Raw genomic sequence first — 19,032 nt, forward strand, 5'->3', positions numbered from 1 at the left:
CCTAATGAAACTTAAAAGCTTTTGCACAGCAAAGGAAACCATAAACAAGACCAAAAGACAACCCTCAGAATGGGAGAAAATGTTTACAAATGAAGCAACTGACAAAGGATTAATCTCCAAAATTTATAAGCAGCTCATGCAGCTCAATAACAAAAAAACAAACAACCCAATCCAAAAATGGGCAGAAGACCTAAATAGACATTTCTCCACAGAAGATATACAGACTGCCAACAAACACATGAAAGGATGCTCAACATCTTTACTCATTAGAGAAATGCAAATCAAAACTACAATGAGATATCATCTCACACCAGTCAGAATGGCCATCATCAAAAAATCTAGAAACAATAAATGCTGGAGAGGGTGTGGAAAAAAGGGAACACTCTTGCACTGCTGGTGGGAATGTGAATTGGTACAGCCACTATGGAGAACGGTATGGAGGTTCCTTAAAAAACTACAAATAGAACTACCATATGACCCAGCAATCCCACTACTGGGCATATACCCTGAGAAAACCATAATTCAAAAAGAGTCATGTACCAAAATGTTCATAGCAGCCCTATTTACAATAGCCCAGAGATGGAAACAACCTAAGTGTCCATCATTGGATGAATGGATAAAGAAGATGTGGCACATATATACAATGGAATATTACTCAGCCATAAAAAGAAACGAAATTGAGCTATTTGTAATGAGGTGGATGGACCTAGAGTCTGTCATACAGAGTGAAGTAAGTCAGAAAGAGAAAGACAAATACTGTATGCTGACACATATATATGGAATTTAAGAAAAAAAAATGTCATGAAGAACATAAGGGTATGATAGGAATAAAGACACAGATCTACTAGAGAATGGACTTGAGGATATGGGGAGGGGGAAGGGTAAGCTGTGACAAAGCGAAAGAGCGGCATGGACATATATACACTACCAAACGTAAGGTAGATAGCTAGTGGGAAGCAACCGCATAGCACAGGGAGATCAGCTCGGTGCTTTGTGACCGCCTGGAGGGGTGGGATAGGGAGGGCGGGAGGGAGACGCAAAAGGGAGGGGATATGGGAACATATGTATATGTATAACTGATTAAATTTGCTAAATAAAAAAAAAAAAGTTGAAGCAGGGGGAATTGAAGTAATAAGAAATACACTCAGAGCCTGGGGAAACTCACTTATTTTCCTTGGGGAGAAAAATTGAAGTAATTGTTAAAATACTATCTAGAAAGTTATAATAGATTATTCAGATGCTAAGACATCATGATATTGACTAAATCTTATAACAAGTGGGCTGTGGAGTATAGTGGGATCTTCCTTAAACTTCGTTTAGGAGAAAGTAGTGAAATAAGGTACAAAATTGAGGTGTTAGAACAGCGCAGACTTTTTGTGCCTCTAAAATCTTCCATTTATGTTTGTAGATTAGTTTGTGGATCTTCAGAATGGCATTTTCCCACTGTCCATTTGGAGTACAATAAGACAAATTAATACAAATCAAAATAATATGGCAGCAGCATCACATAATTTGTGTACACTGATGCAGTAACAGATTTAATTTAGTGCAGCTTTTGAGAAGTCTTTTGTGATTCAATTTATACAGCTGCTGTCCAGGCCTAAGCTGGCCAATCTCTCAGCCTTGAGAGTCTTGCCTGACTGATTCTCTCTTTCGTTTTCTTTTTTAAAAGACTGATATTTTTTAGAGCAGTTTAGGTTCACAGCAAAATTCAGAGGAAGGTACAGAGATTTCCCATATACCTCCTGCCCCCCACATGTCCCCTGTTATCAATACTCCCCAATTTTCAACATCCCATACCAGAGAGGTACATTTGTTACAGTCGATGAACCTACACTGACAGCATCATCATCCAAAGTCCATAGTTTACAATGGGGTTCTTGATGTAGTACATTCTACGAATATGGACAAATGTACAATAATACATATGCACATTATAGTATATTTTAGGGTATTTTCACTACCCTAAAAATCCTCTGTGCTCTGCCTAGTCACACCTTCTTCCTACCTACTCCCTCTGTTTACTACTGATCTTTTCACTGTCAATAGTTTTGCCTTTTCCAGAATGTCATATAATTAGAATATAGGACCTTACAGTATGTAGCTTTTTCAAATTGGTCTTTCACTTAGTTATGTGCGTTTAAGTTTTTTCCACGTGTTTTCATGGTTTGATAGACTCATTTCTTTTTAGTGCTGAATAATATTCCATTGTCTGGATGTACCGGTTTATTTATCCATTCTCCTACTGAAGGACATCTTTGTTGCTTCCAAGTTTTGACAATTATGAATAAAGCTGCTGTAAATATGTGTGCGCAGGTTTTTTTGTGGACATAAATTTCCAGCTTCTTTGGGTAAATACCAAGGATAATGATTGTTGGATTGTATGGTAAGAGTATGTTTAGTTTTGTAAGAAGCTGCCAAACTGTCTTCTAAAGTGGCTGTACCATTTTGCATGCTCACCAGGAAAAAGAGGTCCTATTGTTCCACATACTGGGCAGCATTTGTCAGTGTTCTGGATTTTGGCCATTCTAATAGGCGTGTAGTGGTATCTCATTTTTTTTTTTTTTTTTTTTTTTGGGCCATGTCACATAGCTTGCATTCCCTGACCAGGGATTGAACCTGGGCCCTGCAGTGAAAGTGCCAAGTCCTAACCGCTGACCACTAGGGAATTCCTTCTCATTGTTCTTTTAGTTTGCATTTCCCTGGTGACATATGATGTGGAGATCTTTTCATATGCTTCTTTGTCATCTGTATATCTTCTTTGGTGTGGTTTCTGTTAAAGTCTTCGGCCCAGTTGTTTTTTTTTTTTAATTTATTTTATTTTAGTTTTAGTTTTGGCTGCGTTGGGTCTTTGTTGCTGCGTGTGGGCTTTCTTTAGTTGCAGCAAGCAGGGGCTACTCTTCGTTGTGGTGCGCTGGCTTCTCATTGCAGTGGCCTCTCTTGTTGTGGAGCACGGGCTCTAGGCGCGTGGGCTTCAGTAGTTGTGGCTCGTGGGCTGAGTAGTTGCGGCTCGCAGGCTCTAGAGCACAGGTTCAGTAGTTGTGGCGCATGGGCTTAGTTGCTCCGTGGCATGTGGGATCTTCCCAGAGCAGGGCTCAAACCTGTGTCCCCTGCATTGGCAGGTGGATTCTTAACCACTGCGCCACCAGAGAAGTCCCGTTTGGCCCAGTTTTTAATCAGATTGTTTGTTTTCTTGTTGTGAGTTTTTAGAGTTCTTTGTGTATTTTGGATGATAGTCCTTTATGAGATGGGTCTTTTGCAGATATTTTCTCCCAGTCTGTGGTTTGTCTTTTGAGATCATGGCATTGTCTTTTGCAGAACTGAAGTTTTTAATTTAATGAAGTCTAGCTTATCAATGATTTCTTTCATGGATTGTGCCTTTGGTGTTGTATCTAAAAAGTCAAAGCTATACCCAAGCTCATCTAGGTTTCTCCTATGTCTTCTATGTTTCTCCCATGTTATCTTCTAGGAATTTTATAGTTTTTTCTTTTACATTTAGATCTATGATGCATTTTGAGTTAATTTTTGTGCAGGGTTTAAGGTCTGTGTCTAGATTCATTTTTTTTGCATGTGTTTGTCCAGTTGTCCCAGCATCATTTGTTGAAAAGACTTATCTTTGCTCCATTGTATTGCCCTTGCTCCTTTGTCAAAGATCAATTGGCTGTATTTATGTGGGCCTATTTCTGGACTCTATTATGTTCCATTGATCTATTTGTCTATTCTTTTGGCAATACCACACTGTCATGATTATTGTAGCTTTATAGTAGGTCTTAAAGTTGGGTAGTGTCAGTCCTCCAATTTTGTTTTTCTCCTTCAGTATTGTGTTGGTTATTCTGAGTCTTTTGCTTCTTCATTTAAACTTGAGAATTATTTTGTCAGTATCCACAAAATAACTTGCTAGGATTTTAATTGGGATTCCTTTGAATCTATAGATCAAGTTGGGAAGAACTGACATTTTGACAATATTGAGTCTTCCTATACGTGAACATGGAATATCTCTCCATTTTTAAGTTCTTTGATTTTGTTCATCAGAGTTTTGTAGTTTTGTTCATATAGATCTTGTACATATTTTGTTAGATTTATACCGAAGTATTTCATTTTTGGGGGGTGCTAACGTAAATGATACTGTGTTTTTTAAATAAATATTGATTGATTGATTGATTTTGGTTGTGCCAGGTCTTAGTTGCAGCATGCAGGATCCTTTGTTGTGACATGTGGGATCTTTAGTTGTGGCATGTGAGCTCATAGTTGTGGCATGCGGGCTTCTTAGTTGCAGCATGTGGACTTCTTAGTTGCGGCATGCAGACTCTTAGTTGTGGCATGTGGACTTCTTAGTTGTGGCATGTGGACTTCTTAGTTGCGGCATGTGCACTCTTAGTTGCGGCATGCATGCAGGATCTAGTTTCCCTACAAGGGATTGAACCTGGGCCTCCTGTATTGGGAGCATGGAGTCTTACCCACTGGACCATCAGGGAGGTCCTGGTATTGTGTTTTTAATTTCACATTCCACTTGTTCATTGCAGGCATATATGAAAGCAGTTGACTTTTGTATATTAACCTTGTATCCTTACTATAATTACTTGTTAGTCCCAGGAGTTATTTTATTGATTTTTTTGTATTTTCTGTTTAGATGACCATGTCATTTGGGAACAGACCATTTTATATCTTCCTTCTCAATCTGTATACCTTTTATTTCCTTTTCTTGTCTTATGGATTTATCTAGTACTATGTTGATAAGGAGTGAGGAGAGGGGACATCCTTGCCTTGTTCTTGATCTTAGTGGGAAACATCTAGTTTCTTACCATTAAGTATGGTGTTCACTGTAGGTTTTTTTGTAGGTATTCTTTATCAAGATGAGGAAGTTCCCTCTATTCCTAGTTTACTGAGTTTTTATCATAAATGTGTATAAGTTTTTGTCAGATGCTTTTTCTGCATTTATTGATCTGATCATGTGATTTTTCTTCTTTAGTCTGTTGATGTGATGGATTACATTAATTCATTTTAAAATGTTGAACCAGGGGCTTCCCTGGTGGTCCAGTGGTTAAGACTCCATGCTTCCACTGTAGAGGGCATGGATTCGATCCCTGGTCAGGGAACTAAGATCCTGCATGCCACGCGGCACAGCCAAAAAAAAAGGAAAAAAGAAAAAAGGTAGAACCAGCCTTGCATTCCTGGGATAATTCTCACTTGTTTATAGTGTGTAATTCTTTTTATACATTGTTGGATTTGATTTGGTAGTATTTTGTTAGGGATTTTTGCATCTGTGTTCACGAGAGATATTGGTGTAGTTTTCTTTTCTTGTAATGTCTTTGTCTTATTTTGGTATTAGGAAAATGCTGGCCTCATAGAATGAGTTAGGAAGTATTCCTTCTGCTTCTAATCCTCTGAAAGAGGTTGTAGAGAATTAGTATAATTCTTTAAATGTTTGGTAGAATTCACCAGTGAACCCATCTGTGCCTGATGCTTTCTATTTTGGAAGACTATTAATTATTGATTCAGTTTCTTTAATAGATGCAGACCTATTTAGATTGTCTGTTTCTTCTTGTGTGAATTTTGGCTGATTGTGTCTTTCAAGGAATTTCAAGGAATTTGTCCATTTCACCTATTCCTTTATTTATGGGTTGAGTCGTTCATAGTATTCCTTTATTATCCTTTTAATGTCCATGGGATCTATAGTGATATCCCTCTTTCATTTCTGCTATTAGCAATTTGTGTCCTCTCTCCTTTTTCCTTGTTAGCCTGGCTAGAGGCTTATCAATTTTATTGATCTTTTCAAAGAGCCAGTGTTTGGTTTCATTGATTTTCTCTGTTGATTCCCTGTTTTCAATTCCACTGATTTCTGCTCTTATTTCTTTTCTTCTGCTTACTTTGGATTTAATTTTCTTTTTCTAATTTCTTAAGGTGGAAACTTAGATGATTGATTTTAGATCTTTCTTCTTTCTAATATATGCATTCATTGCTATAAATTTCCCTTTAATCACTGCTTTTGCTGCATCCCACAAATTTTGATAAATTGTGCTTCCATTTTCATTTAACTCGAATAATTTTTACATTTATCTTGAGGTTTCTTCATTGACCCATATGTTATTTAGAAGTGTGTTGTTTAGTCTCTGAATATTTTATTTTATTTTTAAATTAAAAAAAATTTTTTTCTGGCTGCGTTGGGTCTTCATTGCCACGCATGGGCTTTCTCTAGTTGTGGCGAGCAGGGGCTACTCTTCATTGAGGTGTGCAGGCTTCTCATTGCGGTGGCTTCTCTTGTTGCAGAGCACGGCCTCTAAGGTGTGCTGGCTTCAGTAGTTGTGGCTTGTGGGCTCTAGAGTGCAGGCTCAGTAGTTGTGGCGCACAGACCTAGTTGCTGTGCGGCACATGGGATCTTCCTGGACCGGGGATCGAACCTGTGTCCCCTGCATTGGCAGGCGGATTCTTTTTCTTTTTTTCTTTTTTTTTTTTTTTTTTTGCGGTACACGGGCCGCTCACTGCTGTGGCCTCTCCTGCTGTGGAGCACAGGCTCCGGACGTGCAGGCTCAGTGGCCATGGCTCACGGGCCCAGCCGCTCTGCGGCATGTGGGATCCTCCTGGACTGGGGCACAAACCCGTGTCCCCTGCATCGGCAGGCGGACTCTCAATCACTGCACCACCAGGGAAGCCCAGCAGGCGGATTCTTAACCACTGTGCCACCAGTGAAGTCCCATAGTCTCTGCATCTTTTAGAATTTTCCATTTATTTTTCTGTTATTTATTTCTAGTTTAATTCCATTGTGGTCTGATGGCAGACATTGTATGATTTCTGTTCTTTTTTTTTTTTTTTTTTTTTTGCAGTATGCGGGCCTCTCACTGTTGTGGCTTCTCCCGCCACGGAGCACAGGCTCCGGACGCGCAGGCTCAGCGGCCATGGCTCACAGGCCCAGCCGCTCCGCGGCACGTGGGATCCTCCCGGACCGGGGCACGAACCCACATCCCCTGCATCGGCAGGCGGACTCTCAACCACTGCGCCACCAGGGAAGCCCTGATTTCTATTCTTTTAACTTTGGTAAGGTGTGTTCTATGGCCCAGAATGTGATCTATCATGGTGAATGTTCTGTGTGAGCTTGAGAATAATGTGTATTGTGCTGTCGTTGGGTGAATTATTCTATAGATGTCAAGTTTAGCCAGTTGATTAATGGTGTTGTTGAGTTCAACTAAGTCCTTACTGATTTTCTGCCTACTGGATCTGTCCATTTCTGCTAGAGGGGTACTGAAGTCTCCAAGTATGATAGTGGGTTCATCTATTTTTCCTTACAGTTCTATCAATTTTTACCTCATGTAGTTTAACTTGATGGTCTGTTGTTAGGTGCATATACATTAACGATTGTTATGTCTTCTGGGAGAATCAACTCTTTTATCTTTATGTAACATCCTTCAGTATCTCTGATAACTTTCCTTGCTTTGAGGTCTGGTCTGTCTGTAATTAATATAGCTACTCTTGCTTTCTTTTGATTAGTGTTAGCAGGGTGTATTTGTTTCCATCCATTTTTAAAAAATATCTTTATTGGATTATAATTGCTTTACAATGTTGTGTTAGTTTCTGCTCTATCCATCCATTTACTCTTCATATGTATGTGTCTTTGAATTTAAAGTGAGTTTATTATAGTCAACCTGTAATTGAGTCTTGGGTTTTGATCCACTCTGACAATCTTTTAATTGGTTCATTTACACCAATCACTTTCTTTTCAATCTTGGGGGCAGCAGTTTGTCCTGTGTCCTTCCTTCTCTTATGGATCTGAGGAGATACGTTGATTTTTCAGCTTTTTACTTGTTGTTGGTATAGAATGGAAACTTATAAGCTTCTTTTTTTTTTTTTTTTTTTTTTTTTTGTGGTACGCGGGCCTCTCACTGTTGTGGCCTCTCCCGTTGCGGAGCACAGGCTCCGGATGCGCAGGCTCAGCAGCCATGGCTCACGGGCCCAGCCGCTCCGCGGCATATGGGATCCTCCCAGACCGGGGCACGAACCCGTATCCCCTGCATCGGCAGGCGGACTCTCAACCACTGCGCCACCAGGGAGGCCCTATAAGCTTCTTATATGCAGGACTAGATAACCCATGATTCTCTTTTTATGTCTGCTGATTGCCTGAAGTGATGCCTCATCTTCAGTGTAACTTGGTTTTCTTTTTTGAGAAATGTGAATGAAGTATAAACTACTCAATAAAGATGTTGGGTTAGTAAAAATAAAAGTGGAAGTAAAGGACTTTAAGCCTCTCCAAAGCCAGATCCCAATAGAAACAATGTACTTTGCCCACAGTCCTGATGGTTCCTATGAATAACTTTAAAAATTAGATATTTTATAATTGTAAACAGGAATATGAAGACTGAGGAATAGCTACTGGATTTGGCAACAATAGGCATTGGGTAGGGACTTCCCTGGTAGTCCAGAGGTTAAGAATCTGCCTTCCAATGCAGGGGACACGGGTTCTATCCCTGGTCGAGGAACTAGGATCCCCCATGCCACAGGGCAACTAAGCCCGCACGCCACAGTTAGCTGGTGCACCGCAACTACAGAGCCCACGTGCTGCAACTGCTGAGCCCATGCACTCTGGAGCCCATGCGCTACAACTAGAGAGCCCGTGGGCTCTGGAGACATGCCACAACTAGAGAGAAGCCCACATGCCGCAACGAAAGATCCTGCATGCCTCAATGAAGATCCTGCATGCTGCAGCTAAGACCCGACGCAGCCAAAAATAAAAAAATAAAAAAATAAATAATAAATATTTTTAAAAAAAGGCATTGGGTGAACTTGGCAGAAGCCATCTCAGTAGAAGCTTGATTATAGTGGGTTGAGAAATGAGCAGGATGTGAGGGGGCAGCCAGAAAAACTAAAGGCAACTCTTTCAAGTGGTTTGGCTATAAAGGGAAGGAGGGAGAGCAGGTGTCAAGTCAAGGAGGTTGTTTGTTGTTGTTATTATTTTAAGAGGAGAGGGTTGAGCTGATATGAAAAAAACTAGTAGAGAGGGGAAGGGAGATGATATAGTACAGAGGTGATTAATGAAGAGAGTGACATCTCTGAAAATGTAAGAAGGGAGGGGATTCAAGAAATATTTAATAAACAACAATCATGTCAGGCACTGTTGCCCTCAAAGAGCATATGTTCTGATGGGGACAGAAAACAAAAAGGTAAATAAGTATCATATAAGGCATTTAGTATAACTAAATCTAGTGGTTCTTTAGATATAAATAATAAAAATATATGTGTATAAAATACCAGAGCATATCTTACATAGAAAGATCCTTTTTTTTCTTACTATTTCATACTTTTACTAAATTAGTTATTACTTCATGAAACTTGTTTTTCAGTTATGTATATTTGTGTGTATATTGGGTCATGATTTTTTTTCCAAAAAATTGAAATCCACTGATTAGGGGATGAGTGAAGGCATTAATAGCCCTTGATGGAATGAGAAATAGCTCTTAAGCTGTAACTACGGAAAGAAAAGAGAATGGGGTAGATACAGGTGAGTTTGGAAATCTGGTGGTAGGGAGCTGAGGGTGGGTTGAGATTTGTGGAGGAGAAATTAGGCTGGCAGAGGGTTGGTTAGAGGAGGAGGCTATCCAGTTGGGACCATGTGTGAACAAAGGCATGGCTATGAAATGAAAGAATGGAAAATGTTTGAGATATGGTGAGCAATCCAGTTTGATTAGAAGGCAACCCACATTATTGAATCTACCTTTGCATTTTCCATTCTACCCCGCTTCCTAACATTGCTGTTGCCATCCTAATTTAGGCCTGTATTAGTCCCACTTAGAATAGTTTCATAACCAGTTTCTCTGTACCCAAATTCATTTTACTTGCTATTTCCAGTTGATCTTGATTCATTACTGCTGCAATTTTTTTGTTCTTCCACCCGCACTTAAAACGAGTCAACTTTGATATTCCCTATTACCCATTACATGTGGTGGTACTCAGTCATTTCTTGTATCGAAAAAATAGATGCATTTTGGAGAGTAGAGGGGGAGTAGTCTGAAAATGCAGGCTGCGCCCCTATTATGGATTCCTTGAACCTCAGAATGAGGACACTATCTGTGTTGGGTATCCCCAAGACTACCCCCAGGTTTGGTGATTTACTAGGAAGACTCAGGGGACTCAGCATATGGTTATACTCACAGCTACGATTTATTATTGTGAAAGGATACAGAGCACAAGTAGCAAAGGGAAAATGCATGTGGGACAACGTTCAGAGAAAATTAGGCAAAGCTTACAAGCCTCTTCTTCCAGGAGAGTCGAACAGAACATGCTTAATTCTTCCAGCAACTTACTGTGACAACAGGTGTGAAATGTTGTCTATTAGGGAAGCTCATTATAGGCTCAATGCCTAGAGTTGAGCCGTGGTTACGAAGGCACCCTCTGCCTAGCATATGCCAAAATTACAGACTTCTAGAAGGAAACTAGGTGTTCAGCATAAATCACGTTGTTTGTATACGATACAAACATTTAGGCACAGTGAGTCACTCTTACCATTTCTGGGAATGATGGGAACCCAAGTTCCCAGTCAAGGGCCCATTTTTGCAAGCAGGCATTGCTAAGGACGGTAGTCTCAGGCCTGATGTGTTAACTCTTTTCTGCACACTATTCTTACTTGATGTGATCCTCTAAGGTGGGGAAGTGGCCTTAGGGGCTGCTTTGGAAATGGGGTGGTATGGGCTTGGGAATGAGGGAAATGTGAAGAGGTCAGGACTTTGTTACCCCCTGTTCTTTTCTCTTAAATAAATTTGGGATCCGATGGAAAGTTTTGTTTAGAAAAAGGTGCTGCTGTTAAAATTGCATTTGAAAACCACTCCTTTAGGGACTTCCCTGGTGGCCCAGTGTCTAAGACTCTATGCTCCCAGTGCAGGGGGTCTGGGTTCAATCCCTGGTCAGGGAACTAGATCCCACATGCCGCAATTAAGAGTTCACATGCTGCAACTAAAGATCCCGCGTGCTGCAACTAAGACCTGGCACAGCCAAAAAAAAAAACAAAAAACTGTTTCCCTTAAAAAAAAAAAAAAAGAAAAGAAAACCACGCCTTTAAACAATGAGATGAGTTTTAAGCAAAATATTGATAAAATCACATTGAGATTTTAGCAAGATCATCCCTGTAGTTGATGGAAGATATTTTTAGAGATTATGGTGTGGTTGTGGTAAATGTGAGGCAGGAGGCGATCAGAGGCAGGGAGGCCAAGCCAGAGACAATAAGAGGCCCAGCTGGAGTGGTTGTGTGAAGAGGGGAGGAGGGAATGGATTAGAGAGTGTTTAGGATGTAAAATTGAGTAGCACTGATGATTGATTGGCTGAGGACCTGGTTGAGGACTGGGGAAAGGGTTTGTGGGATGGAGGAGAAGGAAATTAGCATTATCTTAGGTTTCTTACTTGGTTGATTCCAGGGAGTGGAAAAGAGCATTTTCCCTGGTTGTGAGACTCTCAAATCCTCCAACACTAATGGATGTCTGTCAATTCATTTGTGGCACTATCTACCTGGAGGTAGTATCGGATCCCCCAAGTTAAAGGGCCAATCCCACAAAAGTGGCCCCACTTCAGAGGCCAGCTGCAAATGGGCTGCCCAAGCTACCCACACTTCCGCATGTCTGACTACAAATTTAGGCGGTTGATACTTAGCTAAATTTGATAATTTACTAGTAATGGTCATGGAACTCAGAAAAAACACTTTACTTATGTTTATCAGTTTATTATAAAGGGTACATAGAACTCAGGAACAGACAAATGGAACAGATGCACAGGGCAAGGGATGAGAGCAGGGCTGTGGAGCTTCCGTGCCCTCTCTGGGTATGTCACCTTCCTGGCGCCTTGATGTTTTCACCATCTTGGAAGCTCTCCATATCTTATTGTTCAAGAGTGTTTATAGAAGCATGTAAACATATAATTTTTAAAAATTACTTAAATAATTTATTTTTGGCTGAGTTGGCTCTTTGTTGCTGCGCGCAGGCTTTCTCTAGTTGTGGCGAGCGGGGGCTACTCTTTGTTGCGGTGCATGGGCTTCCCACTGCGGTGGCTTCTCTTGTTGCAGAACATGAGCTCTAGGCGTGAGGGCTTCACTAGTTGTGGCACGCATGCTTAATAGTTGTGGCTCATGGGTTCTAGAGCACAGGCTCAGTAGTTGTGGCGCATGGGCTTTGTTGCTCTGCAGCGTGTGGGATCTTCCTGGACCAGGGCTTGAACCCGTGTCCCCTTCATTGGCAGGCAGATTCTTAACCACTGCGCCGCCAGGGAAGCCCTATAATTTTTAAAAGCTAACTTGTAAAACAGCATCTATAGCCCAAAGTTTCCCTTTTTCCTATGAAACCTTTATTGAAGTACAATTTATATACAAATAACATTCATTGATTTTAGGTGAACAATTCAATGTGTTATGACAAATGTATACAGTCATGTAGCCACCATCATAATCATGATATAGAATATCTCCATCACCCCTAAAATTTGCTCCTACCCCTTTGCTACCAATCCCATAACCCTATTCCTGGGTTCTAGAAACCACTGATTTGCTTTCTTTCACTAGAAGAGTTTTGCTTTTTCTAGAACTTTGTATACTGTAATCATATAAAATTAAATTTTGCTTCTGGCTTTTTTCAATTAGCGTAATACTTTTAAGATTCATCTACATTGTTATATTTATCAGTAGTTTTAATCTTTTTACTTCTGAGTAATATTCCATTGTGTGGATGTACCATCGTGAACCCATTCATCAATTGATGGACATTTGGGTTCATTCCAGCTGTTAAATATTATAAATAAAGCTGCTGCTTTGAGTATTCAAATACAAAAAAAAAATTGTTTATAGAATTTAATCTCCAGCCTCCCCTGCCCTCCCAGGTTGGTGGGTGGGGCTGAAAGTTCCAACTTTCTAAACACTTGGTCTTTCTGGGGACCAGCCGTGTCCTGAGGTTATCTTGGGGCCCTACCCTGAGTTCATTAGCATATGTGGGATGGAAAGAGGCTCATTATGATAAACAGAAAACACTCTATCACTTAGGAAATTCCAAGGGTTTTATGAGCTCTGTACTAGGGACTGTGGACCAAGGGCAAATATGTTTCTTATACCACTCTGGTAGACACCTCAAATTGCTGGAAACCTTTATGGAACTCTCAACCTATGCCTCCAGCTTCAACATGAACCCAAGCCTTGTTCTTGGTCCTATGAGGCCTAGGGTTCCAGGAGACCCTTAGTCCGGTTCTCTTTTGCAGGCTGTAAGCCCCCTGTATTAGTTAGGGTACAATTTAGGCCTCCGTAACAAAGAGACCCTAAAATACACTGCTTGAAAAGCAAGATAGACATTTATTTTACATAAAAATCCAGGCAGGTGGTCCAGAGCTAGTTTGGCAGCTCAGCATTGTTAGGGAACTTTGCTCTGCTTTGCTCAGCATTCTGTGCGCCTCTCCTTGCCAGGTTGGCTCTTCCAGCTGCAGTCATGGCACTTTCTTTCCAGTCAGAGGGAGGGAAGGGAAGGGGAGGAGTGGGATTCGCCCTTTCCCTTTAAGTGCTCCAGAGCGGAGCTGCACACATTTCAGCTTACATCCCATTGTTCACATGACCATCCTGGCTGCCAGAGAGGCCAGGATATGGAATATTTCACTCGGCAGCCTTGCACCCAGCTAAAACCTTTATTCAGAAAAAGGGAGAGCAGTTATTAGAGGATAGCTCTGCCTTATCCCCAACAGTCATGGTATATTTAAGGATTTTCCCCCCTTTTTTAGAAAATGATAGAAATAATGTTGTGACTGTTAATTTTTTCCCTAAATTAAGTAGTTTTCATATTATTGAAATAAAGGAAACATGGTATTCAATGAAACAGGAGAAACAATGGCAAAATACCCTTGTAAAATCTTTGTCTAAAAATGTGCCAGTTTGCTGCTCACTGAACCTGCCCCAGATAAGGAATAGAGTTATAACTGGACCTTACCACAATCAGTTTTCTTCCCCAAGAGGCTAAAAAAAGGATTAACACACCTCCCTGCTTTGAAACAGACACTCTGTTGTGTCTCAAGTCTTTGTGTTCAACCTAAAGGTGATGGAAAAGGGAAGGAGTCTCGCAAGCAGTGGGCTGAATTCAATGTGGTGACATCTGAATGCTGTGTTGTTTTAGACAGTGAATAAAGAGGCAGTAGAAAACCCTTTGTGACTAGTGTCTAAGTCTCTGTCTTCGTACTGAAGAACCAGATTTAGGCCTAATGCAAAGAAAGGTACCACCCCTGCTGTGAGGAAGGATGTGATGAACCCAGGTGGCTCATTCATTGGAGTGGAGGCAAAGCAGACATTCCATTCTTCCTGGAAGAGGGGTTGTAGTGATAGCTTATGAGTTTGGGGTTTATTAAACGGAGACATTTATAAATATATTTATGTTACAAAATGTGTTTTATATTATTATTTTCATCGAAGTGATATTTACAACAACTGCTCAAATATAATTATAACTGGTTAAAAGTTTTAATGTGGCCATTAAGAAATAATGTAGAGGGCTTCCCTGGTGGCGCAGTGGTTGAGAGTCCGCCTGCCGATGCAGGGGACACGGGTTCGTGCCCCGGTCCGGGAAGATCCCACATGCCGCGGAGTGGCTGGGCCCGTGAGCCATGGCCGCTGAGCCTGCGCGTCTGGAGCCTGTGCTCCACAACGGGAGAGGCTGCAACAGTGAGAGGCCCACGTACCGCAAAAAAAAAAAAAAAAAAAAAAAAAAGAAAGAATGTAGAGCACTATGAAATATCTTCATTTCAGAAAGTCTAAGATTTTATATATATTTTTGTTTATAGCCTATACAGTTCAGACAGCCAAGAGTATGCCTCCAACTTCTGCTACAGAGGTTTATTCAAAAGCTTTAGCTGTTTGCCATGGACCACTGGACCACTATGACTTTCTGATCAAAGCTCGTGAGCTAAAGGACGATGAACATCAAAGAAGAGTCATACAGTGTTTGCAGGAATTACATGAGGACCTTAAAGGCTACATTATAGAGGCAGAAGGCCTTTTTTCTAAGGTAAGGTTTGTGTGACATTAAAGATTGAACAGTTAAAAATGTAAGCATTTTAAAAATGGATTAAATGCAGTTGGGTAAAATGATGAAAGAGCTTGAAATTTTCCTACCAGTTCCTTTAAACAAGCTCTGTTGGATCCCCATTTCTGACCTCTTGATGTTTCATAGCTTTCTTTCACCTTCAGGGGGATTCAAATAGCTTCATATTGAGGTGTTAAAAAAAAAAAACCTAAATACCAGTCAAAGTGAAAACTTGTGTGCATTTCAAAGCTTCTCCCTTCCTCTAGGTTAGGCCTGGCCTAGGATCAGCAGCAGAGAAGAGGGAGTGACTTGTTCTTCTCTCTCTTCTCCTTTCTCTGCTAGCTTGGCTTCTCTAGGGTCGGAATGAGGGGTACAGAAGATTAGAGTGAAACAGCAGAGTCTTAAGTGACCAGTTAAGGGCCTTTTGTGTGGTAGATGCTGACATGCTAGCTTTCTGTGAGGGGCACTGGGTGCATTCTTTAGGACTCCCATGAGGACCTCCCTGCTGCTCCACTCTGTGACTGACCTCTTACGACTCTAACGGAGCGCCTCACACCACTACGTGGGGCTGAGACGGCCTTGCCCTTGCACTTAGCCTTCTTAGGGGGGTTCTTTCAGGACAGCACTAACTAGGTCACCTTTATGGCGTCTACTTAGGCCACGGGAAGTATAACATCTCATTTCTCCAACCCCTTCTGCATGGGCAGCTTCAGTCAGTCTCCTGCCCTTGGACTTCTGCAGATATAAGAAGCAAGCACCAGTGTCTGTCTTTGTCCTGTGCACCCCAATACTCTTGGGGACACGTGTCAAGTTCTTCCATGAATTCTTTCACACCCTGCTTTGGTAGCTGTCTGTAGATTTTCTCACCTAAATGAGTATCCAGTCCATTTTTTCCTTAATGCTAATCTCCTTGGATGTTTCTCTTGGGGACCCCCTGCACTTGGCATGAGGTTCATCTGGGGGAAATGCCACAGAATTCTTCACCCAGCTAACAACTTTCTGCCTTGATTACTTTGGTTTTAGGGCTGTTTTGTTTGTTTGTTTGTTTTTGTTTTTTGTTTTTTGTGGTACGCGGGCCTCTCACTGTTGTGGCCTCTCCCGTTGCGGAGCACAGGCTCCGGACGCGCAGGCTCGGCAGCCATGGCTCACGGGCCCAGCCGCTCCGCGGCATGTGGTATCTTCCCGGACCGGGGCCTGAACCCGTATCCCCTGCATCGGCAGCGGACTCTCAACCACTGCGCCACCAGGGAAGCCCTAGGGCTGTTTTTTGACTTTTTTTTTTTTCTCTTTTTAAGTAATTCCTGCATGGATACAATTAGTGCCTCTCTTTAGTGTGTAGGGGGACCTGTCTCCCCTTGTCCTCAGCTTTGAGTTTTTGCTGGAATTCTGAGACACCAGGAAAACTCCCATTCCTTATCCTGCTGTAGAAGCCATTGTCATCAGTGGTGTCATCCTCAAATCATGAGGGGTATTAATAGTTATAAGAGTTAGAATATTGTTCAACCTAAGAAACTACTTTTCCTTTAACTGACTGACCAAACCTCCTCCCCCGACCCCGCTACACAAATATTCTTTTATTATAAGATCTTTATAAGAAAGGTATTGTATAACAATATGTTAGTAGAACTTTATTTAAAAACTCTACTGAAAGTAATTTTACGTTTTAAAAAGCACTTCAGAATGTAATGAAACAGTTTTATTTTTATATAAGGAAAAGGCTGCCATTGTGTTAACATCTTTTGGTTAAAAGGAATAGAGAATTATTTAGGGTTGAGAGAGAAATGAAGATGTAGAATAAGATTACATAAGAAAATAGCAATGAAGAGCATCTCCATCGCTCAGCCAGGCCTCACAGAGCCTGTGCCAGCTTTCAGCAGTATCAGCGGCTCTGAAAGCTTTGATGACTTGTAGTAGGAGGCACCCATTGATTCTCCAGAACCCTGCCATTCACATAACCTGCTTACTCTTTGTTCCTTTTCCCCATGCCCTTACCCGCTTCTGTTCATTCTACCAGCTTCTCAGTTCTTTTCCTGTATCCGTGGTTTAAATTCCTGAGTAAAAATCTGACAGTCCACCCAAACACTTCATCCCTGTTTGGGCAGAGCTTTCACACCAGTTTTCCAGAGGCTGCTAGTCCACACAAAGATTGGATCTCTGTATAAGGTGCCATCCAGGGCTCCCGTGAGCAGGGCGGTTTCCCTCAGAAGTGGACTGTGAGTGTGGGAGCCAGAGTGTGTTAGCTAATCCAGAACAATGGTTATGGGAAATAATGATGAATTATCCCTTTTGATGGCCAACCTTTTCTCTTTTTCCTGTGTTTCCAAAAGTTGATGGGTGAGTCAAGAAGCAAAAAGTTTGGAAAATACAGATTGCTTAGGTACTGCATACCTAATTATAGTTTGCAATACCGGAGGTCTTCCAAATAAAATAACAACTTTGTTATGTGTCATAGCCAGGAAACAAGATGTTTTACTTACCAGATTTTTTTTTGTTATCTGAAAGTTAAATTTCTCTCATGACTGTTGTATCTTATTCCCTTTCTAGCCCTCTCCCTTTTGGAAATACAGTCCTTTTCCTCCTGCCCACTCTGTATCATCCCTAGGGCTCATCTTACAGGGGTTGGTGAACTTCCATTCCTTAATAAAATATTCCTTAAATTAACTTATCTTGTTGCCAATTCAACAACCTGGTTTTTTTCTTTAAAATTATCATTTGGCTCTTCTTAAGGGTGTTTTCCCATACTTCCACCTTTGATTTATAAATTGGCTATGCTGGATTTGCCTAGTAAATAGATAGCTATTTAGCAGTAAGTAAATGCAGTACTTTCTATCTAGAGGCCCTGGTTTTATTGGGTAATTCTTATGTAAGGAAGAAATTTGACAAGTCAGGTAGTTTCAAACGTGTCTAATGAAAGCTTATATTTGTTAAATCCCAATGCATATGTGAATGAATGTTTAGTAAATGGATTGACATCTCTTTATGATAGTATTTGTCCTGTAGTTTCTTAAGCCCACCAAATCATTGTTTTTCAATGTTTTTCAAACATTGTAAAAGGTCCAAATATCAAATGTAATTTGAATAAAACATATATGAAAGCTTTAGTTTTGAAGATTCTAAAGGTGCCACAGACCTACTTCTTCTAAAAATAAAGACTGATATGATGGGCTTCCCTGGTGGCGCAGTGGTTGAGAGGCCGCCTGCCGATTCAGGGGACACGGGTTCGTGCCCCGGTCCAGGAAGATCCCACATGCCGTGGAGTGGCTGGGCCCGTGAGCCATGGCCGCTGAGCCTGCGCATCCGGAGCCTGTGCTGCGCAATGGGAGAGGCCACAACAGTTGAGAGGCCCGCGTACCACCAAAAAAAAAAAAAAAAAAAAAAAAAGACTGATATGCTGATTATCAGAGAAGGAAGCTTTGGACTGTTAGGTTTTCCAGCAGTAGAACTTTGTTAGTATGTAGAGTTCTTGATTTTGGTAAATAGGGTTTATAATTTCATGGACATTTGATTTTTCCCCCAGCTTTATTGAGATATTATTGACAGATAACTTATGTAAGTTTAAGGTGTGCAATGTGATGATTTGATACCTGTATACATTGCAAAATGATTACCATAATAAAGTTAGTTAACACCTATATCCCTTCACATAATTACTGTTTCTCTTTGTGGTAAAAACATTTAAGATCTACTCTTTTAATGACTTTCAAGTATATAATACTGTATTGTTAATTATAGTCACCATGATTCCCAGAACTTATTCATATTATAGCTGAGAGTTTGTACCCTTTGACCAGTATTTCACCATTTCCCCTACCCCACAGCCCATGGTAACCACCATCCTATGAATTACGCTTTTTTAAAATTCTGCGTGTAAGTGAGAACATACAGTATTGTCTTTGTCTGACTTATTTCAGTTAGCATATATGGGCATTTGATTTTGTTTTTGATGCAGATGTTTAAATATTCATTTTGGTGGACTTGTTAAAAAAAATTGTACTCCTAAGAAACTTTCTGTAAGGGT

The 19,032-nt window shown here is 40.9% G+C and overlaps 1 protein-coding gene across 2 annotated transcripts in view; it reads left to right on the plus strand.

The window, feature by feature from the left end:
* The window catches only part of AFG1L (AFG1 like ATPase), a gene marked incomplete at both ends in the record, with an annotated part of 204,751 nt that overhangs the window by 23,111 nt on the left and 162,608 nt on the right, over window positions 1-19,032 (plus strand). For both annotated transcript variants that reach the window (XM_079716465.1, XM_079716466.1), the window contains one exon: window positions 14,773-14,996. In XM_079716465.1, the coding sequence (XP_079572591.1) occupies window positions 14,773-14,996 (224 nt within the window). The remainder of the gene's footprint in view (window positions 1-14,772; window positions 14,997-19,032) is intronic.

Source organism: Hyperoodon ampullatus (assembly GCF_949752795.1).
Source record: "Hyperoodon ampullatus genome assembly, chromosome: 12".
Lineage (NCBI taxonomy): Eukaryota > Metazoa > Chordata > Mammalia > Artiodactyla > Ziphiidae > Hyperoodon > Hyperoodon ampullatus.